This window comes from Heterodontus francisci, chromosome 24 (genome assembly GCF_036365525.1).
Source record: "Heterodontus francisci isolate sHetFra1 chromosome 24, sHetFra1.hap1, whole genome shotgun sequence".
Classification (NCBI taxonomy): Eukaryota; Metazoa; Chordata; class Chondrichthyes; order Heterodontiformes; family Heterodontidae; genus Heterodontus; species Heterodontus francisci.
In genome coordinates, this window is record NC_090394.1 from 28,265,699 (window position 1) to 28,289,834 (window position 24,136).

The 24,136-nt window shown below is 41.8% G+C and overlaps 1 protein-coding gene across 2 annotated transcripts in view; it reads left to right on the forward strand.

Moving 5' to 3' along the window:
- LOC137383269 (cytochrome P450 3A21-like) overlaps positions 1-24,136 on the forward strand; it is an 83,582-nt gene that overhangs the window by 36,765 nt on the left and 22,681 nt on the right. For both annotated transcript variants that reach the window (XM_068055809.1, XM_068055810.1), the window contains 2 exons: positions 293-381; positions 21,443-21,591. In XM_068055809.1, coding sequence (XP_067911910.1) covers positions 293-381; positions 21,443-21,591 — 238 coding nt within the window. The remainder of the gene's footprint in view (positions 1-292; positions 382-21,442; positions 21,592-24,136) is intronic.

Consider the following 24,136-nt stretch of genomic DNA (forward strand, 5'->3'; position numbering starts at 1 on the left):
ATAATATGCTGATTGGCGGTCAAAAATCATCCAATCTGGGAATGAAGGGTCTGTTCATTTTCTTATTGGATAGGAAGGTGGTGTATCAAGAGATGGACATGACAAGTGACCAATGGCCAGAGTGTGGCTGAGGCGATTGTGGGGGTGCGGGGGGCAGGAGGTGCGAGGGGGTCAGGGGTGTTGGAGACAGGTGGTCATGTAATAAAATCTCCAGTAATACAGATGACCATATTTGGATCCAGTCCAGCTTTGTGTCCATCCCTTACTTTAGTTGCCCTTTTTTCCTCCCCAGATGTGTTCAATAATCAAACACTATGCAGAAAATCTTGTGAAAGTTGCAGAAAAGAAAGCAAAGCTGAATGAACCGGCCAACATGACGAAGTGAGTAATTTGTGTGTCTGATTACAGATCTGCAATCCTCCACAACAAACCTTTCCGAGCCCATCAAATCATTTTCACTTTGCTCCAAGGATCTGCTAATTTACACTGTTCTAGGAGTGAAATTAACAAGACATTCACTGACTCTTCCGTGAACTGATTGATTGTTCTGTGTTAACCAGTTTTACCTGCGAATCAGCTGGTTGTGATGGGACATAATAACTTCTCATTGCAGCTCATAAAAATACAGCTTCCATACTGGAGAACCTCATGTACACTTATATTTTATCCTCATAAGGAATTTAAATCCTTCTATTTATCCCGCTTCTTCAGGTGATGCATGGAGATTGATCAAACGTGGGAGTGAGTGGCTGGGAGGAGGGAAGCAGTGTGGCCTGGAGCGAGTGTCTTGGGGGGATCGAGCAGCCGGAGAGCAGGGTGGTGCAAGCGGGCAAAAATCGGGCAGGGGAGTGAGGGGGAGCAGCTGGTAGGGAAGAGAAAGTGAATTGCGGAGGTGGTGGGGGTGGGGGGGCGGTGCGAAGATCGGCCAGCGGGGCGGGAGCTAGTAGCTGCGTTCGAGTGAAATCAGTCCTGGTCAGTCATACAAACTAATCACAATAACTAATTGGCAGCACATTTTATACTCTGCCTGATTTTCTTTTCCATCGATCGGGGTGCCAATTCGAACGGAAGTTCAATCATAAAATTCCTTTTGTATTTAATAGGATTACTGGAATATTAAATGAATCTGAGGATTACAGTTAGTATCCTATAACTACATAGAATATTACTGGGCTTCCACCGAACCTCTTGTAAGGTTAGTTTCCTGGAAAGATCTAGCCATAAGCATTTCCTCTGATAAATTGAGCAGCACCATCGTTAATCCTGGCAGCTGCCTGAACTTCACAGAAATGGATGTTCCAGTTGAAGAGCCTGCATTTGTGCATGTGCAAGTACTGTGCCACCTAGTGGTTGCATTGTCAGCAAATGCAGACTAAAACCACAAATGTATGCGTAGTTGGGAAACTGCTGTTGCCACTGTCAGCACCTGTCAGCTGTGAAACTGACTTGCGACCTTTTTCAAAGCCTTTCCGGAAGAAGAAGACAGTGGGAAATTTCTCATCTCCAGTCACAGACCCCTGGCGAGGATGAGGAACGGCCAGTACAGTTTACTCTGTGGGCCAGATGGAAACCTTTGGCGGGCTGGAACCTGGCTGGCAGTCCGAATGTTGGACAACCCTGGTGTAGAGGCAAAGGCAAAAGAAGAAGAGCTCAGTCTCATGCTGAGCTCCAAATTCATTGCTGTGGGGCGTAAAGGGCTAAAGCTGAGGCTTTTGCTGAGGACAGAATCATTCAGAGACAGAGGGGAAGGTCAGAGGGTATTGTGGATACACAGCAAGAGGTAAAATGAGAAGAAGAGATGGGGTCAGATGGAAGTGAAGGGGAAGGAAGACCTGGAGGGGTATTGGTACCCATGAGTTGGAGCCTGTGATCCTTTGCACCTGAAAGGAAGAAATAAGTTTTTGTTACTTTGTCTGATGAGATAAAGGATGAAATGAAACTGGACTGGAACAGTTTTGAGATAAAGTGAGTCAGTGCAGCTGAAAACAGAGGTCACGACTGTGCATGTGGCAGTGCACGGCGTTGAGTGTGGATCTCAGAACATAGTGAGAACAGCAGTTTGAGGAATTCTGAATGTCTAGGAGATAATCCTGGGTGGATCCAAAACATGAAGGATGGAATTTTAGTTGGAAACCATGTGGAATAAGCCCGAGCCGGAGACAGTAGCTGCAGAAGGAGTTGTGGTTGTGAAAGCGAGTTTTAGTAGTTACCTGATCAAATATGAGAAGGGAAATAGCAATGAAGGTGAACAAAGTGAAAGAAACAAATGGAAATCCCGTCAGAGAGAAGAGCAGAACTTCTTCAAGGTGGGCATTCCTGGAAGAGAAGTGGCAGTGAATTAAACACTAATCCAAGAGCAAAATACTGTAGATTCTGGAAATCAAAACAAAAGCAGAAAATGCTGGAAATACTCAGCAGGTCAGGCAGCATCTGTGCAGAGACAAACAGAGTTAATGTTTCAGGTCAATGGCCTTTCGTCAGAACTGGGAGAAGTTAGAGATGTAATAAATTTTAAGCAGGTGAAATGGGGGAGGGTGGGAAAAAGAACAAAAGGAAAAGTCTGTGATAGAGTGGAAGATAGAAGAGATTAAATCCTCGGGCCCTCGACTGTGTCCATTCCATTTCCTACATTACTGCTGTCACTCCTTCCCTTCCCTCCCAGAACCATGATCAGGTTCCCCTTGACCTTGCCTTCCTCCCACCAGCCTCTGTATTCAATGGATCATCCTCCGCCATTTTGCCACCTCCCGCGTGATGCCATCACCAAACACATCTTCCCCTCCCCTTTCAGCATTTCAAAGGGATTGTTCCCTCTGATACCCAGGTCCACTCCTCAGTTACCCCCAATACCCTCTCCCCTTCCCACGGCACCTGTCCATGCAAGCACAGAAGATGCAACATCTGCCCTTTTACCTCCTCACCTCTCACCATCCAAGGCTCCAAATACTCCTTCCAGTTGAACAGTGATTTACGTGTACTTTTTTTCCATTTAGGATACTGTTTTCGCTGCTTACCGTGCAATTGGCTGTACACTGGGGAGTTCAAGTGCAGATTGGTTAACCGCTTTGCGGATCGTCTCCCGATCTATGAGTCGTCTGTCATTATCAATGTCCACCTTGCTCTCATGCTGACCTCACTGTCTTTGGCTTACTGCAATGTTCCAATGAAGCTCAATGGAAGCTTCAGGAACAGCACCTTTATCAGCACGTTAACTCTGTTTCTCTCTCCACAGATGCTCCCAGACCTGCTGAGTATTTCCAGCCTTTACTGTCTTTATTTCAGAGGACAGGGTTTTATATGATCTCCCCTCCTTTAAGACTCATCAGTTGATTCTCACTGTCTGGGCCTTGTTGCCGGCCTTTTTGCAGTCCGTGTATTCTGATTTCAATCCAAATAATGTCAGCATATATAAAAAGGATATTGTAGTATGAAGGTTTGAAAGGGTTCATGTCTGGGACACCTCCCCCTATGATGATGTAAGAGATCCCATGAGAGAGAGACTTGAAGAAGAAGCAGCAGCATGGCATCAGTGGAGTTAGACACACTTACGTAAATGTGTATATAGTTCTTTCATATGTAATAAGCTAGTTATTGTTAAAACTTACCAAAAACTCCGTCATTTCTCCTGGCTAGACCAAACATACAATATGGTGAACAGCAGTGGTTCTTACCATGCAAAACCTAGAAAATTTGAAAAGCTACTTTGAAGAAGTTTGGAAAGTCAGACCTGGAAAAAGTGCCACCGAAACTGCAGAACTCGCGAAAAAGCTGTGAGGAGCTGCAGAGCTGCTCTATGGACAAAGTGCAGGCATGGGGAGAGTCAGGGAGTCGGTTTGCAGAGGCATTCAGGCTGCACAACAGAGGCATGGTAGTCTGTGAAAAAAGAAATTCTGGTGCAGCCATCGCAGGTTTCGAGTCAGAGAACCAAGCAATGGACCAGGATCTAGTGAGCAACCCTTAAATCGGGTAGAAAATTATTTTTAGTGGTGCACGAGGCAGGCAGCACGGGGAAAGCCAAATCGCTAGCAAGGGTGGATCTGAGGTCAGCGCCATTACACGTGGCAATACACGCGAGGCAGCACAAGAGAAAAAAAAAGCGGCTGCAAATACTCGATACTTCAGGGAAAGAGAGTGAGGAGATTATTGAAATAATGCTGCAAAGTTACGTCAAGAGATAAATACCGAGTCTAGCAGAGAGATTTCCCAGGGAAAGACAGTGACCGCAGCGGGAGTCAGTGCGAGGCTGAGCAGCATGGGAGAACTTCCAACACTGGAAGGAAAATTTAAAACAGCAAGTAAACTACCTGGAAAGTAAACTACTTAGAAAAGTCATGGACCTTAAATTTACACTACCTCAGAAGTTTGGATACATGGAAGGACCAAATCAAACTCAAAACAGGTCACTTTGGAGAAAAATATTTTTGAGGTACAAAATTGCTTCAAAATTAGACTGCAAGTCTGAAGCAGAACAAGTCAACACCTTACTTTATTCCATAGGAGGAATAGCAGATGATATTGCAAGACAACGTATTAATCAGGTAAATTTGAAGAAGTCTGAAAAGCTTTTGATAATTATTCCAATCTGAGGAGCAAAATGATTCTACTTTTGTTATTTGTTCATGGGATGTGGGCATCGCTGGCTTGGCCAGCATTTATTGCCTACCCCTCATTGCCCTTGAGAAGGTGGTGGTAAGCTGCCTTCTTGAACTGCTGCAGTCCTTGGGGTATAGGTACACCAACAGTGCTGTTAGGAAGGGAATTCCAGGATTTTAGCCCAGCAACAGTGAAGGTGTTAATCTGAGTTCTTTTTGCCTTCAGTCTGGTTCAGTAAATATACCGAGTCGGATGTGTCGGTAAAATCAATTACTTTATTTGCGCAGTCGCCAGCGGACTTACTCTGAGAACAGCGGCACTGACTCCACCAGAGTCTGTCGGGTCCCCCCTCCCAGAGTAAGTGAAGTTTGTGATACAGGTACTACTGTTTATACATTAAGATTCATGCTACACCTCCTTGTTTAACCAATCAGTGCGGTACAATTCGACTTCACCCACGTGGTGACATGCAGTACATCTGTTACTGAGGTTACAATACACTCCATTCTCAATACATACTTGTTACTAATAAAATATCGTTTTGTACCAGCAAGATTAAAAGAAAACAGACATTAAGACAATTAGCAAAGGAAGAAGAGTTAGAAACAAGATACTGATTTTGGTTCCCACAATTGTCATAAGTCCTGGGATCCTGTAATCTCTATCAAGTCACATTATGAAGTAACATCAAGCAGCAACAGTATACAGTGATAGTGTGGCCTTTCATTCCTTATCATCACTCACACAGGGATGGCCAGCATGTCTCACAGGAATCCATTTGTTCCAAACCACAAGGAGTTACACAATCAAGTCATGAATGAACAAATGTCCTTGCAATTACCAGTGCCTGTAAGTTTATACGATCTCACACTCTCAGCCTTTACTTTTAACTATTTCATTGCAGTTTCTCAAGCTTTAAATCATTTCATCAGAGCTCAGCAAAGTGACTACTCCTAACTTGGCTATATTTCCCATCTAGCATAGTGCCATGCCTTTCTGCTCACTTCCACATTCCCCCTTTTATCATTCTATGATAACCTTCTCTCTACTGATCAACTTATTATATGATTATATATATATATATATATATATATATATTCACTAGGATTATATGGATCTATTTATTCAAATGATACTTAAACAGTATAATATAAAAGCAAATATAAAAAACTCAGCAACTGCTGAATCAGAAGGGTAGGCTGAGCCACCCTCTAACAAGGGGGCGTGTATTAGCCTGGTCGGTAGGTTTTTCATTCTAGCCTTTCCCTAGGATTGTCATGTCTGGGTGATGAGAAGAGTGCTGTTGAAGTACAATGTCTCGCTCTCTCGCTGTACCAGCTGCAAGGCCAAGTTGCCTCTGCAGCCCTGAAGTTATGAAGTCATTTCTGATAAGCTGTCCCTCCCTACAGCACTGAAGCTAGCTTGTTAGCAATACATGACTGATTAATTGTTTCATCTTAAATGTTCCCATGTAATTCTGTTCTTAAAAATTCTAAAATCTAAATTCTGTTCTCGCAGTCCCCCCTTCGATTCTTCAAAACATTTTTAAAAGTCAATCCCTTGATCCCACCTAGGTGCCTTTAATGGTCTCTATTTGTCTAGAAACAGCCTTCAACACCCAGAGGGGTCGCACTCAATACGTTGCCTGCTTGTGCCATAAGAGGGGCCTGCGGGAACTCTGTAAAGGCATAAGTTTTGCAGGGGCTTCAACTACTTTCTTACAACATAAAAGGTGATACACTTGTACAATTACAATTTCATTTGCAAAGCAAAAGCATAAGCAGTGTAATATTGAAGAAAGCACAATTTAAACATCACTATTACATAATCAATCAATTGTGCGAACATAATACAGTCGCAATTTCATTCTTAGAGTATACTGATCTTTCACTAATTCATTTTAACAATATATGAATAGGTTATACATTTACCCTTGTGTGGCATAACTAATTGCCTATCCATTTATAGAGTAAGTTCGAATACAGATTGCTTTTTCGGGTAGCTGTCCAACCTGTGTTCATACATCCTCTTACATCGCCTAATTAATTTCTAAAGTTGCCAATTTAAGTAGGTCACATATAACACCATGATACCCAAAACCACTATCAGGACATGGGAGATAATTCTAAACCAGGGGTGTATCTGCACGTCTGACCCCCAGTTCCATAAGTCCTCCTGCCATCCTGCCAGGTAGAATCATTTATCTCATCAATCTCATCTTGTTGCATCTTCGACTGTTGTTCCAAATTGTATTACACTACAGCAATGACTTCTAGCTGCTGTCTCTCTTTACCCAAGCGTGTGGGCAATGGCTGAATAGTCAAATCCTCCTTAATACTTTCTGTCACAGTTATTGTTTCTGTCTTTTGCTTATGTATCTGTACCAACTCCATCTTCCCTACTCGGGTTGGTATTTGTGGGTTGAACCAAAATGTACTGTTGCTCACCGGACAAGTCCGTTTATGTCCATACTGGTACTCCTTCACTGTGGTGGTTAAGCAATATTTCCCCTTTCCCATATAGGCCACATGGGTTAGCTCTGACAATGCTTTCCTAGTCTCCATGGTGTAATTTACAGTGGCATTAAACCCACATTTTGATTCTGCCGTTTTATATTTAGGATGAGGATGTATGACCACCTGGTTTTCCAGACTACACTCAGACAATGGACAATATTGTTCTAATTACCTCTTTTCCAATTTCCATAACATAGGGTAAAATATCATTGTATTTTTGGTAATCTTTTCCCCTTATCATTCCTGTATTTTCTACTTTGTATAATTGCATCCCTAGCTTATCTCTCAGAATTACAGGTATTCCCAACACTACTCCAATACTCATAGATCCTGTATTTACACATTCCTGATCTTTCCATACTTTAAGTTTTCTGATTTGGCACCTGGTAATTTTATCATTTGTGTGACTAGCTAAATTCTCCGACTGGGTGTAATTTATCCAAACTGGTACCTGTCCTGCACCAATTTGCCTCCAATTTTCCTTCGTTTGTTCTAACATCCATGGACCATATGTACTACAAACACTTTCATTATTTGAAATGTCACTGTTCATTAATATATGTTACTGGTTATTCAAATAATATTTCTAGATAGACAAATTGTCTCCCTTGCCTTTGCTCTGGTTTTCATCCTCCTTCGCTGCACATAGCGCCTGTATGAACGGCAAGCTAGCATGCCCCATATTATGGCCAGTATTAACTGTATTTTACTATGGAGGCACCGGTATTGAATCTGGTAGCAACGTCATTAACTATCCCACTCTTTGTTCTATAAAGCTGATCCTGGCCTCTAAATCTGGTGGCACCCATGGCATCAGCAGCCTGCTGCATTACAATCTTACTTAATACACTATTATATTTCTTGCCTGTTCCGTACAATATCCCGGCATTTGAGATATTGACCAGGACAGGCACAATCTCATGTTTAACATTATCATACAACGCTTCCCTTGGGCTCGATGTACCCACACACATCCATGTTCCTTTCAACTTTCCTTATGATCTGTTGCCCAATGGGAGGGGCACAAACAATTCTAAAGACACAGCTCTCAGTTACCCCTTCCCCTTTCTGTCTGGTCACGCAGTTAGCATGGTCATCTGTGGAACACCGTACACACTTCCCATCCAACATGTTGTGCAATGCCCCGCAGTTCATATAGTCCATATCAATACTCCTTTCATTAATCCGTTGTGCATCCATTACCGGGTCTTTGTTCTTCCTCTCCGGATATTAGTATCAGGCCCCACAGCCACTGCAGTCCGGTTCTTTCCCATTTGCCACTAGTGTTTATATCTGTAATTTAAACACACTGCCCTGGTGGTCACCAGGTGTTAGTACTTGTCCATGTTGTGAGTATCCCCCGATGAGGGATACATGTCTACCTGTGGGGACCGAACATGTCCTGGGGAATTCAGGAGTTAATTTATATTCTTATCATCTCTACTCTTTTGAAATTATCTATATGGTCCCGTTGTACTCAGGTTTCGTTCCCCACAATCCTTGCCTAGTTAGTAACCCATCTAATAATAGTCCAAATGCCTATTAATACTACCATTATTCCCTTGATTATATTTTTTTTAGTTGGTACCATGTATTTCTATCGGCCCTTCCCTTTACCATTACTTTGCCTTCCACAACAGGCACCTTTGTCTGTTCCTCTATCATGTTTCTATAGAACCTCCTGCCTCACCTTATGCAGAGCTCCTTCACAAATCTTTAACTCTTTCTCTTGCGGGTCCTATTTCCTCACTACCTGCTACGACATACCTTGGCAGTCTCATCACCCTTCCTGTCACCGTATTCATCAAGTCTTTCCTACTTTAGCTACACCACTCAGTCCTTTTTGTTCCTTTTTCAAAATATCCTTTACTAGCTAAGTGTTCTAACATTCTGGTCCACATTTTCCAAATCTATAGTATTGACAATTGAAGTTCCCGTATTAAGGACTATGGCTGCGTTATTCACTAAGCTATGTTTATGTCTCTTTCCCTTTATTATTCCCTCATTACCAAATTCCTGTCTCAGCAATTGTTATAGTAACCTTGTACAACTCTCGGTTCTTAGGGCACCAGCCAGGTAGCTGGATATCTGACATATTCAATATAACCGGTACCAACTCAAGTTTTATGTTATCATATACAATTTTATTAGTTTTTATTATCGCAAGTTCATTTTCTGTAGTCAAGGCTGGGCAAGGGAGACCAGTCACTTGTGGCTGTTGGGTCGTAACCTTACTTGTTAGTAATTAAAATGTGGGGGTAATCGGGGTGATTGGAGCTTGTTGTCCGTTTGATAAATTTTGAATGCTGGTTTGATTGTTGGCTCCTTCCCTTGTACAATGCTGGTTTGATTGTTGGCTCCTTCCCTTGTACACCCCCCCAATGATTTTGACACAAAAGGTCCCTTGAGGGCCTTTGCTGTCAAAAGCTGACACACCTGGTAGATTAAATTGTCTACTAAAATAAAAGCAAAATACTGCAGATGCTGAAAATTGTCTCATTGATAAAGATGCTGTGATATTTGATGTCTGCAATTAAGGTCTTAAATTCTCAAAGCTGCTGGATCTTTTGCCGTGGCATCAATTCTCACATGGCCTGCCGTCACCTGCTTAAAAACAACCCACAAAGAATCCACTGTGGCTCTGCCCCTGAGCCCAGTGGGTTAATTTGTCCAATTCTATCTGTCAATTTAGAAATTTAAAATTTAACAATGTCCAATATGTATAAATTTTACTCTCAGCAATGCAAAATTGTGTGGTGGATTAAATGGAAAAACAGCAGCTGCAGCGGGGGTTTTTTTTTCAAGGGGCGGAGCAAAATCGTCTCAGCTGCGTCACTTTACAAAACCTTTTCCTTCTCTGATCGGAAAAAAACCACACTCCATTTTAATCTATTTTTTTTCAATCCTTTTGGTATCCTTAGGGTTGCTCGCCTTTGAAGTTGAAAATGCCACAAATGCTTCCGCTGCTTTCAAAATAACAAATCACATCTGCACACTTGCACTGGTATCCCACTGTCATGCCACATATTCTGAACTCTCAGGTGATGTTATCAAAAGATCAAATATCAGCGGTGATGAAAAGTGGGGGGGTGGGGGGGTGGTTGCCGGTGGTGTCTATCTGAGATCTTTGCTTACCTCCCCCTGCAGGGTCCTGATGTCTCAGGTTATGGCCAGACTTTCAAATGTAGCTCTCTTTAAAAACTCATATCTCCAAGAGAAAACTATCAATTGCCAGTCTTATCTACACTTTCCTGACTTTCACTGGAAAATTCGAGGCTTCTTGGAAACTATCTGTTTATTTCACTATTTGTTTATCCCCAGAATTCCTTTATTAGCGCTTGCATCAGCCAGATCTGATTGCCAATTCCCATTAATTATAATTCTCTCTCATTTTGAGCCCTGGAGAACCTTTACAATTAATATTAATAATTCCTTAAAACAGAAATCAAACATTTCCATTTGATTCCAGACATTAGTGTATATTGTTTATGTTTTATTTTACCTTCGATGACATTTTAATTCCTAAAATAACTTGCCAAATTAAACTGGATTTTTGACATCTCAGATTATTCCAAATTCAAATAACAGTAAATTTCCCTTTGAATGCTTTAAATAACCACTCATATCAATTTAATTTAGTTTATCGATTCCAATTTCTTATGCCCAGACTTGGTTGTACTTTTTGTACGTTAAAGACAGAAGTGCTTGCAACTATCTCTCCTTCTCAAGCACTTTGTCTCATTGATAAGGATGGTTGCAGCAGGGTTAATTTCTTGCTTGTCTCCAAGGGGGCGGAGCAAAGCATTCTCCGCTGCGTCGCTTTACGTAACCTTTTTTTTAATGGAAAAGAACTAAACTCCTTTTTAAATGTTTTTTTTTATCCTTAGGATTTTCAAACAACAAAATCTTTAGTAACATTATCAACTTCAAAGGAAACCATCTCCATCAGGAAAGACAGCATTTTAGATTAAACTCCAATTGTTTCCAAACTTATTTTTTTGGCATCTTTTATAAGAGGTTTCTAATCCAAGGTTTATTATTTTTTTTTTAACAAAGATGATTCCAAATTCCAATTCACTGCAATAATATTTAAAATCAAAACTGCCAATGTTATATGAGTGAGTCCTCTGTCCGGAACCGAAGACTCCTCCAAAACATGAAATAATGAACTTGAAAGTTCATTGTGGCAACAAATGAAATTTCCAGTTCTTCAACTTAAACAGGTCAATTAACCTTAATAGTATTAATTCAATTCAGACTTATTAACTTATACTACTTATTAACTACACACAGAACAGAATAGCACGTGCTTATTTTAAAAGATCGGTAAATTACGTCATTTTCTTGTTCTTCAGGCGCCTTTTCAAATGACTGTAATAAAACCAAAAACTAAAGTAAAAGTTATTTAACATTCTTAACACAAAATAGTCAACACCTGCTTCTTAAACAAACTTTAAACAGACAGAATCTTTCCTATATCTCCTTTGTTTATCCTTCTCTCCCTTAGACCAATATCCAATTCCTAACATTTGCCACTTAAAACAGTCAGTAAAACATGTCTTTAATTTAAACTCCAAAAAAAAACTAGAACAGATTTTAAACTGGAACGCCAATTAAAGCAGGAGTGGTACACTTCAAATTGGATTTCTGCCAAACATCTTCAGACCTTCAAGGCTGAAGCTTATCTCTTACAAAATTGTTCCTTGCCTTTTCACAGTTGCAAAACCAGCTTTTTAAAAAAAAATTTTAACTTAAAATATAATTCAATTTTATATCCCATGCACAACACTAAATCGAAATGAACACACTCAACAATCACTTTTCACACTCATTCAATTCTAAACAACTTCGAAAATTGATTTCTGTAATGGGTTATGAATTCAAAATACCAAATCTCTTTCAAAATTCCCTTGTCCCGATGTCAAGGAACACACACAGGTTCAACTAATTCACAACCAAAACATGACTCAAGGTTCCCACAAAATATACACTTGTAAAAATAGAAAAAGTAACAGACTCATTCTCTCATCATTAAGGCCAGACAACAAAGAGTTAACGACAGTCAGTTTTACAGAACACAAGTTGTACAGAACAAAGACACAGTAACTTGTTTTTACTCTAAAACATACCTATCTTTAAAACACATATTTACCGTGGCGCTTCTGCGTCTTTCTCAAGGGGGCAAACGGACGTGGGTCGCCTTTCTCCAGAGGACATGATTTACTTGTCCCCGGGGGCAACCCTTCCTCCTTACAAGCCGTCAAGCCCATTCTTCCTCTACTTTCTCAAACCCTAGTTCTTTTCTATGAAGCAAGCAGCATTAAAACGAAAGAAAACAAACGACACAAGAAAACGAATAGACACAGTAACACAAACAAAGGACGAACCACACACAAGGAGACGAACATGGGACAGGGAATTTTTAGAGTCTTTTGGTTTCCCCCTTCACTAATCGGTATTCCTAATTTGAGGGCGATTTCGTGCCAACTTGATAGGAGGATTCTATTTTTTTTCTCCTGACAATATTGTATCCATAATCCAATTAATTCTTTGGCCCTATTGCCTTTATTTTGTTTCCAGATTTTTTCTTGGGTTTTTTTTTTAGTCACTTCCAAATCTTTTGTCCCCCCTAAGGGCCATTGGTCTATTAATTTCTTATTTAAGGCTGCCGATAATTGTCTGAAGTCTTTCCCTTTATCCGGATATTTATCACACAGTACTTGTAATGGGCAGGATCACTTGTATTATCTGAACAGTTTCCCATATTCACAACTATTATCACAAACTATAATTACAACTATTATTACAAACTATTATTACTTACAAATTATCTAAACAGTTACTCACAATAAAAAATAAAACCTTAATCTCAGTCGTTCTCAAACAACCTCGCATAACCTTCAGTCGCGACCTACTTTAACCTTCAATCATAGTCAATACGACCTACTTTAATTCTACCTCAGTCCCCATCAGCCGTCCTCTAAAGAAACAGACTGAACCTGAGTGTCAGCCGTTCTAAAACGACACTGACTTTAATCACCCTTCAGTCGTAGTCAATACAACCTACTTTAACCTTAACCTCAGTCGTACCTACTTCGACTGACCCTTATCTTTTCTAATCCGCCAGACTGATTATTGATCTCGTCCAGACGATCTTACCTGACCATAAGCGAGTGATCAAACTTTTATCGGACTACGAGACAGGGGAAAACCGGCGTGGTCACACATCAACTACTCACTTCGGGGGCCCATTTCCTCTCTCTCCGTCCTCTACTAGTCTGATTCTGATTTCGCTGATGATCGGCGGTCGTCTGTTGAGATCCCACTTCTGACACCAAAATGTTAATCTGAGTTCTTTTTGCCTTCAGTCTGGTTCAGTAAATATACCGAGTCGGATGTGTCGGTAAAATCAATTACTTTATTTGCGCAGTCGCCAGCGGACTTACTCTGAGAACAGCGGCACTGACTCCACCAGAGTCTGTCGGGTCCCCCCCCAGAGTAAGTGAAGTTTGTGATACAGGTACTACTGTTTATACATTAAGATTCATGCTACACCTCCTTGTTTAACCAATCAGTGCGGTACAATTCGACTTCACCCACGTGGTGACATGCAGTACATCTGTTACTGAGGTTACAATACACTCCATTCTCAATACATACTTGTTACTAATAAAATATCGTTTTGTACCAGCAAGATTAAAAGAAAACAGACATTAAGACAATTAGCAAAGGAAGAAGAGTTAGAAACAAGATACTGATTTTGATTCCCACAATTGTCATAAGTCCTGGGATCCTGTAATCTCTATCAAGTCACATCATGAAGTAACACCAAGCAGCAACAGTATACAGTGATAGTGTGGCCTTTCATTCCTTATCATCACTCACACAGGGATGGCCAGCATGTCTCACAGGAATCCATTTGTTCCAAACCACAAGGAGTTACACAATCAAGTCATGAATGAACAAATATCCTTGCAATTACCAGTGCCTGTAAGTTTATACGATCTCACACTCTCAGCCTTTACTTTTAACTATTTCATTGCAGTTTCTCAAGCTTTAAATCATTTCATCAGAGCTCAGCAAAGTGACTACTCCTAACTTGGCTATATTTCCCATCTAGCATAGTGCCATGCCTTTCTGCTCACTTCCACAAAGGAACAGCGATATCATTCCAATTCAGGATGGTGTATGGCTTAGAGGGGAACTTGCAGGTGGTAGTGGTCCCATGCATCTGCTGTACTTGTCCTTTGAGGTGGTAGAGGTCGTGGTTTTGGAAGGTGCTGTTGAAGGTGCCGTTGAAGGTGACTTGGTAAGTTGCAGCAGTGCATCTTGTAGATGGTACACATTGGGGCAACTGTGTCAGTGCTGGTGGGAGTGGATATTGAATGTTGTGGATGGGGTGCTAATCAAGCAAGTTGCTTTGCCCTGGTTGGGGTCGAGCTTATTGAGTGTTGCTGGAGCTGCACCCATCCAGGTAAGTGGAGAGTATTCCATCATATTCCTGACTTGTGCCTTGTAGATGGTGATCAGGCACTGGGGAGATAGGAGGTGAGTTACTTGCTGCAGAATTCCCAGCCTCTCACCTGTTCTTGCAGCCACAGTATTTATATGGCTGGTCCAGTTCAGTTTCTGGTCAATGGTAATCCTCAGGATATTGATAGTGGGGGATTCATTGATATTAATACCATTGAACATCAAGGGGAGATGGAGGTAAGGTCATTGATGAAGCAGCTGAAGATAGTTGGGCCTCGGACGCTACCCTGAGGAACTACTGCAGTAATATCCTGGGACTTCAACAGAATTCAACAGAAGTGTCCAGAAACCAGGTTAACCGGTAGTTGCTTTTATTAATGACCTTTTCAGGCTGATTGAAGGATGTGAATATGGAGATCTAAAATCCGAATTAATCCGAGACTGCATTGTAGTAGGTATTGCTGATGAATCCCTATCAGATTTATTGCAGTCTAAGGCAGACCTCACCCTAGACAAAGCAATACAGCTGATGTGACAAGCAGAGGTCCGTAAACAGAACAGAGCAATCCTGAGAGGTGAAGCAAAAGTTTGATTCCAGAAACCTCCAATGACCAAACAATTCCTTAAGCACAGGACTGTAAATGAAGTGCCAGAAAAGGAGATGCAGTTGGGAGAGAAAGTGCAAGACGCCATGAAACCCTGCCAGTGTGTGGAGCCTAAAAGACCCACAGGCACGAACAGTGTCCTGTAAACAAAGCAGAATGCTTTCACTGCAAGAAAGTTGGCCATTTTGGGAAGAAGTGCCAAAGTAAAACCTCTATTTTTACAGGTTCTAAAAGAAATGTCTTCACACATAGAGCTATTAATGAAGTTGAACAATCTCCATCAGAAGAGAAATCAGAAAAGTTCCCTGGTGAGATCAATAACCCTAATCATGCATTCTGACTGCAGATATATATGTCAATGGACATATCACCAACTTTAAACTAGACACTGGAGCTAGTGTAACAGTTTTATCAAACAACAACCCGTGGTTATCAACGCAGTGCCTGCAACCAACGGAAACTCAGTTACATGTTCAAGGAGGGGTTGAACTGAAAGTCAAGGGAAAGCTACAGGCAACACTCCAGTACAAGGGAAAGCAGATATTGGAAACACTGTATGGGTTATAGGATCAAGAATTTTACTTTTAAGTAGAAAAGTTTGAATAGATCTTAATCTTAATCTGAATCTTAATCTTATCAGGAAAATGGAAGAAGTGAAGCAGCAAGATTAATTCGAAATTATGTTCTGGTCTAGGAAGTCTTAAAATCGAATATAGTATTACTTTGTGAAAAGATGCTAAACCTGTTTGGCTTTTCATGCCTAGGAAGATACCACACCCTCTACTGAAGAAAGTCCCATATCAGTTAGAAGAGATGACCAGGATGGGAGTCATTGCTCCTGTCACTGAACCTACAGAGTGTTGTTCGGGAATGGTTCCAGTTCCTAAACCTAACGGTAATCTTCGCATTTGTGTAAACTTAACTTAATAAGGCTGTCGTAAGAGAAATTCATCTGATATCCTCAGTAGACGAAAGCTTGGCAAAGTTATCCAAAAGTACCATGTTCACAAAGCTGGATGCGCATAGTGGCTTTTGGCAGGTCCCGTTGGACGAGAAGTCAAGGTTACTGACAACCTTCACTACTCCATTCGGAAGATTTTGTTTTAATCGTTTACCATTCAGTATAATATCAGCACCTGAAATATTCCAAAGAACTACGTCGAGCATTCTACAGGACCTTAAAGGAGTAATATGCAATATGAATGATATCTTAGTTCATGGGAAATCCATCGAAGAACATGACCTGAGGGTTCGAGCAGTTTTGAATTGGCTACAAGAAGAAGACCTGACACTTAATGAAAAGTGTAAATTCTCAAAAATGTTTATTCATTTCCGAGGGCACATTGTTAGTAGCAAGGGCATAATGACAGACCCACATAAGATAACAGCCATGAGTGAATTCCTAATTCCGACTTCTGTCCAAGATCTTCAACAATTCCTTGGAATGGTTAATCAGTTGGCAAAATTTCTGCCCAATCTAGTACGTTACTGAACCCTTGAGACAACTACTAAGGAAAGCTCAAACATCAAAGATGTCAACCAGTCATTTGGATGAATCAGATGTTGAACCTGAAATTCAGAAAGCACCTGATACTATAAACCTTAATGAAGGCCGTCCAAGTCAACAAACAAGAGTTCAGAGAAAGACAACTGATCTTCCGAGTCTGACAACACTATCAGGGAGAGTTGTGAAGTCTCCTGACAGATTGTATCTGTGATGTCAGAAAATTGGAAGGAGATGGGGTAGTGTGTAAAAAATAAAAATGAAGGTATAAAAAAAATGAAGAAAGACTTGGGGGGGTGCGGTTGTGGGTTGCAGTGCTGTTGGTATAAAGATTTGAAAGGGTTTATGTCTGGGACAGTGCGAGTAACATCTCTCACTATGATGATGTAAAAGATCACATGAGAGAGAGACTTGAAGAAGCAGCAGCATGGCATCAGTGGAGTGAGACATAATGCTGTAAACCTGTATATAGTTCTCTAATATGTAATAAACTAGTTATGGTTAAAACTTAGTGAAGACTCAATAATCTCTCCTAGCTAGACCAACAACAACAGATGTAAGCTGCGAAATTGGGCTCCATAGTAACTGAAGGTATAAAAAGGCATGAGCCACATTGTTGACTACTTCCAGCACAGCATCCCATTCTGGGCAGGGTGCTGGTGTGGCCATACTATGTGTGTGCTGGTAGTGTGAGGAGAGCTCTGATAGTGACTTCAATCAGCCGTTCCAGTTGATTTGACGCAAGTTCCTGAAACTTGGAGGACACAGGTTCACTGAACACCTGTGCTACTCCCAGGTGAACATGCATTCAGCTGCATGAGGAAGTTCCCACCAGCGCAATTTAAAGGACGAGCCATCTAACTTGCAGGTGAGGTGCTTTTGACTAACTTCTGCTTGCCTGAGTTTGTGGAGGTACTGTGGCTTGTTTTTGGAGGTCTGTTGATGAGCTTGTACATCCATTCAGGGAGGGCATTTGCTCACATGTCGTCTGCAAGAGGAATGGAGGCTGTCATTTCAGTGCCTCTGGGTCTGAAACAGGACCAACAAAAGGAGCAGAGGCTGCAGAGAGGGGAAGCTCTGTGAAGAGGGACGAGGAGGACTCTCCACAGAGGGCCCTACTCACTAAGGGTTTCGGGGATAACTTCTCACATCTCCATCTGAACTAGGAGCAATGTCGAAGATGACTCAGGTTCACCAAGGAGAAGGTTACCAATGGCTGAAGTCTGAGTCTGTGTGGCAGCAAGCATGGATCTCATGACCTCTGTCTGAGTTTCCACTGTAGCACTGAGATATTTGGACGGCTTCCACCTGTGCTGCAATGGAAGCCGAGACAGTGACGACCAGTCGGGAGTGAGTTGCCCTGGGACTACACAACATTGACTCTGGACCCCATGAAGTCTCATGGCATCAGGTCAAACATGGGCAAGGAAACATTCTGCTGGTTACCACCTACCACCCCCTGCACCCCCACCCTCCTTGGCTGATGAATCAGTGCTTCTCCATGTTGAGCACCAATTGGAAGAAGCACTGAGGGTAGCAAGGGCACAAAATGTACTCTGGGTGGGGGACTTCAATGTCCATCACCAAGAGTGGCTGGGTAGCACCACTACTGACCGAGCTGGCTGAGTCCTAACGGTCATAGCTGCTAGACTGAGTCTGCAGCAGGCGGTGAGGGAACCAACAAGAGGGATAAACCTACTTGACCTCATCCTCAGAAATCTACCTGTCACAGATGCATCTGTCTATGACAGTACTGGTAGGAGTGGCCACCGCACAATCCTTGAGAAGAGGAAGTCCGGTCTTCACATCGAGGGTCCCCACTGTCGTGTTGTGTGGCATTACCACTGTGCTAAATGGGATAGATTTCAAACAGATCTAGCAATTCAAAACTAGTCATCTATGAGGTGCTGTGGGCCATTAGCAGCAGCAGAATTGTATTCGACCACAATCTGTAACCTCATGGCCCGGCATATCCCCCACTCTACCATTGCCATCAAGCCAGGGGATCGACCCTGGTTCAATGAAGAGTACAGGAGGGCATGCCAGGAGCAGCACAAGGCATACCTCAAAATGAGGCATCAGCCTGCTGAAGCTACAACCGAGGACGACTTGTGTGCCAAACAGCAGAAACAACATGCAATAGACAGGGCTAGGCGATTTCACATCCAACAAATCAGATCTAAGCTCTGTAATCCTGCCACATCCAGTCTTGACTGGTTGTGGACAATTAAACAACTGACATGAAGAGGAGGCTGCACAAATATCCCCATCCTCAATGATGGGGGAGCCCAGCACATCAGTGCAAAAGACAAGGCTAAATCATTTGTATCCATCTTTAGTCAGAAGTGCTGACTGGATGATCCATCTCAGCCTCCTCCTGAGGTCACCAGTATCAAAGATGCCAATCTTCAGCCAATCCGATTCATTCCACATGATATCAAGAAACAGCTGAAGGCACAGGATACTACAAAGGCTATGGGCCCTGACAAAATTTCAGCAATAGCACTGAAGACGTGTGCTCCAGAACTAGCTGCGCTCCTAGCCAAGCTGTTCCAGTACAGCTACAATACTGGCCTCTACCTGGCAACGTGGAGAATTGCCCAGGTATGTCCTGTGCACAAAAAGTAGGACAAGTCCAACCTGGTCAATTACTGCCCTATCAGCCTACTGTTGATCATGAGCAAAGTGATAGAAAGTGTCATCGACAGTGCTATCAAGCGCCACTTACTCAGCAATAAACAGTTCACTGATGCTCAGTTTGGTTTCCGCAGGGCCACTCAGCTCCTAACCTCACTACAGTCTTGGTTCAAACATGAACAAAAGAGCTGAACTCCAGAGGTGAGGTGAGAGTGACTACCTTTGACATCAAGGCAGCATTTGACCAAGTATGGCATCAAGGAGCCCTAGCAAAACTGAAGTCAATGGGAATCAGGGGGAAAATTCTCTGCTGATTGGAGTCGTACAAAGTGCAAAGGACAGTGGTTGTGGTTGTTGGAGGTCAATCATCTCAGTCCCTGGACATTACTGCAGGAATTCATCAGGGTAGTGTCCTAGGCCCAACCATCTTCAGCTGCTTCATCTTTGACCTTCCCTCCATCATAAGGTCAGAATTGGGGATGTTCCCTGTTTGCACAATGTTCCGCACCATTCGCAACTCCTCAGATACTGAAGCAGCCCATGTCCATATGCAGCAAGATCTGAGCAACATCCAGGCTTGGGCTGATAAGTGGCAAGTAACATTCGCGCCACACAAGTGCCAGGCAATGACTATCTCAAACAAAAGAGAATCTAACCGTCACCCCTCGGTTTTCAATGGCATTACCATCTCTGAATTCCTTACTATCAACATCCTGGGTGTTACCATTGACCAGAACTGAACTGGACCAACCACATAAATGCTGTGGCTATAAGGGCAGGGAAGAGGCTTGGAATTCCGCGGTGAGTAACTCACCTCCTATTTCCCCAATGCCTGTCCACTATCTACAAGGCACAAGTCAAGAGTGTGATGGAATAGTCTCCACTTGCCTGGATGGATGCAGCTCCAACAACACTCAAGAATCTCGAAGCCATCCAAGACAAAGCAGCCTGCTTGATTGGCATCCCATCCATCATCCTCATTATTCACACCCTCCACCACCAATGCACAGTGGCAGCAGTGTGTACCATATATGAGATGCACTACAGCAACTCACCAATGCTCCTTCGACAGTACCTTCCAAACCCAGGACCTCTACCACCTAAAAGGACAAAGGCAGCCGATGCATGGGAACACCACTGCCTGCAAGTTCCCCTCCAAGTCACACACCATCCTGACCTGGAACTATATCACCGTTCCTTCACCATCGCTGGGTCAAAATCCTAGAACTCCCTTTCCTGACACCACTGTCGGTGTACCTACCCCATATGGACTGCAGCGGTTCAAGAAGGTGGCTCAGCGCCACATTCTCAAGGACAATTAGGGATGGGCAATAAATTCTGGCCTAGCCAATGACGCTCACATCCCACGAACAAATGTGGAAAAAAACAGCCAGCAACGTGGGTCACACTGGGCTGCAAGCTGAAATTATTATTCCGATGAGAAGTTGGGATGCTGCCTGCCTCAACTGCAAAGGATACAGGCAGATCGTGAATTGCGACTCCGTGCCTGAAACAAGTGTGAACAAATTTTTAACCAACAGAGTCATTGGAGAAGGTACAAAAACAAAACGATTTACAAGGATGATAGTAGAACTGAGATTTTATACTTATCGGGAAACATCTGGGCTCTTTTTTTAGAAAAGAGAAGGTAACCTAATAGAGGTCTTTCACATTATGAAGGGATTTGATAGGGTAAACATGGAGGCGATGTTTCCACTTGCAGGGGAGAGCAAAGGTAAGGGCTGTAAATATGATAATCACCAATAAATCCAATGGGAAACTCGGGAGAATCGTCAGAGTGCTAAGAATGTGGAATTTGCTACCGCAAAGAGTAGTTGAGGAGACTGGAATGGATACATTCAAGGGAAAGCTAGATAAATACGAGAGGGAGAAAAGAATAGAAGAATATGCTGATAGGGTTAGATGAAGATGAGTAGGAGGTGGTTCATATGCAGCAAAAGCACAGGTATACACCAGCTGGGCTGAATGGCCTGTTTCTGTGCTGTACATTCTATGTTATAGTTTAACTCTGCCTCAGCTGTCAATTTGCAAAAAATGTCTTTCTTTCTTTCAGTTGTTCACCAGTTGTAACAAATACATTTCTCTTCCGCCAGTATGTTCGGAACATACAGCGTGGATGTAGTTACCAGCACTGCATTCAGTGTGGATATCGATGCCATCAACAACCCCGATGATCTGTTTCTCAGCAATGTCAAGAGAATGCTACAATTCAGCATATTTGATCCTCTACTAATCATTTCTTGTAAGTGATTCAAATGTTTATTTTGTTTTAGTTGAGCCAGGGTCGTGATATTGTTTTCCCTTTGGTTAAGGAGATATCCTATTGGTTGTTCTGTTCACTCAGGTCCCAGGTGCCCTGTTTCCCTCACTGCCGTGTTAGCAGCTCACACTTCCAGCAACTTTATGGGCAAATTTATTTGAGCTAAAGGTGGAGGGGAAAGTCTAATGGCAGACCCTGCTACATCTAAATCTGCTTCAATGAGTTTTATCCATGTGAACACATCACTCTATAATTTCACAGTTTGACTGCCAGGGTGGCTTTTCTCCAATTTGTTCAAACTGGTTTCTGAGAATTTTTGAGGCCCGCAGACGTTCAGGATCAGTCTCAGTGGATAGAATGCTTGACCTGAATCAGAAGACTGTGGTTTCAAGTTCCACTCCAGAGACTTGAGCACATAATCCAGGCTGATAGTTGAGTGCAGAACTCAGGGAGCAATGCACTATTGTAGCTTTCCTGCTGCTTTCATGATTTAATTTAATCAATCAAACCACTATGGGTACAGATATATGTTGGTTATAAGCATAGCAGATTTATTAAATAGTTTACATCCAGTACCAGGAAGTAATACTTCACAACGACAATAGTCACAGTCTGTTCCACAGAACCTCTGCGGTAGCCCTCCAAGTAGCTGTGGTACGGTCTCTCTTTTGCTGTGTTCTGTTGACTGAAGAATCTCTTTTTTTTTTTTGTGGGTTTTTCGTGCTGCTTCTCATGTTCACCAGCTGTTCTTTTATACCTTTTTTCTCCTTTGAGCCTGCATGGCAACTGACTATCACCTGGGCTATCTCACTCATTCTGTTTAATCATTTTTAAAAACCTTTTAACATTAAACATTTTAACATTAAATTCTATACTTGATCTTCTGGTATCACTTTGTTCCATCTTCTTGCAACATAGTTATTCCTTATCTTGGAGCTTCATACAAACAGTTGTTACATGAGTTACAGCAATGTCTTTTACTCTAGTGGACAACAGATCTCAGAAACGTTAAACCTTCTGTTTTAATTATAACTTAGATAATGAAAGACGGAACAATTAATTGTTAGTTTCAAACATACCTTTACATTCTTTTCATATTTGCTCAATTTTTTTTTCTCACTGCCAGCTTGTTACTGAACATAACCTTGGCTCTGATTTTTTTTTGCTTTTAACATCAAGATGGCTTCAATTCATCATCATGCTTTGCTACCACCAAACAGTTGTGGTAGTGTAGGGCATGGTATTAATCAGGAGATTAGAGAAGCATGTGGCATGAGTAATACAGTAATCATGGGTGACTGCAATCTGCATATAGACTGGGTAAACCTAATGAGCACTGATGCTGCGGAGGACAGGTTTCTGGAGTGTTAGGGATGGTTTTCTAAAGCAGTATGTTGAGGAACTGACTAGAGAACAGGCCATTTTAGATATAGTATTATGTAATGAGAAAGGGATAATTCATAATCTTGTTGTAAAAGAATCTTTAGGGATGAGTGACCATACTATGAAAGAATTTTACATTATGTTTAAAAGTGAGGTAGTTCAACCTGAGTCAGGTTGTTAAATTTGAACACAGGAAATTATGACGGTATGAGGGGCAAATTGGCTGAGGTAGATTGGGAAAATACATTAAAAGGTATGGCAGCACATAGGGAATGGATAGTCTTTAAAGAAATACTACACAGTCTACAGCAACTATACATTCCTTCAACGCATAAAACCCCAAAAGTAAAACCATGGATAACAAAGGAAGTTAAGGATTGTCTAAAATTAAACAAAAAGGCCTATACAGTTGCCAGAAATAGTAGTAAACCTGAGGATTGGGAGGATTTTAGTATAGAGTAAAGGAGGACAAAGAAACTGATGAAGAAAGGGAGAATAGAATATGAATTTAAGGTAGCAAAAATATAAACATGGACTAAAAGCTTCTTTAGGTATATTAAAAGGAAATGTTTGGCGAAGACAAATGTGGGTCCATTACAGGCAGTGTCAGGAGAATTTTATAGTGGCAAATAGAGAAATGGAAGAGAAGCTAAACGATTAGTTTGCATCTGTCTTCACTGAGGAAGGTTCAAGAAATTTCCCAGAATTAGAGATCCAAGGGATTGGGGGAATGAGGAATTGAAGTAAATTAGTATTAGAATGAAGGTTGTGTTGGAGAAATTAATGGGGCTGAAGGTTGATAAGGCCCCAGGACTTGATATTCTGCATCCCAGAGTGTTGAAAGAGGTGGCTATGGAGATAGTGGATACATTGGTGATCATCTTCCAAAGTCATACAGATTCTGGAGCTGTTCCTACATATTGGAAGGTTACAAGTGTCACCCCACTATTTAAGAAGGGAGGGAGAGAGAAAACAGGGAATTACAGAACTGTTAGCCTGACATCAGTCATTGGGAAAATGCTAGAATCTATTCTAAAGGATGTGATAAATGGACACTTGGATAATAATGATCTGATTGGGCATAGTCAACATGGATTTATGAATGGAAAATCTTGTTTAACAAATCTTTTGGAGTTTTTTGAAG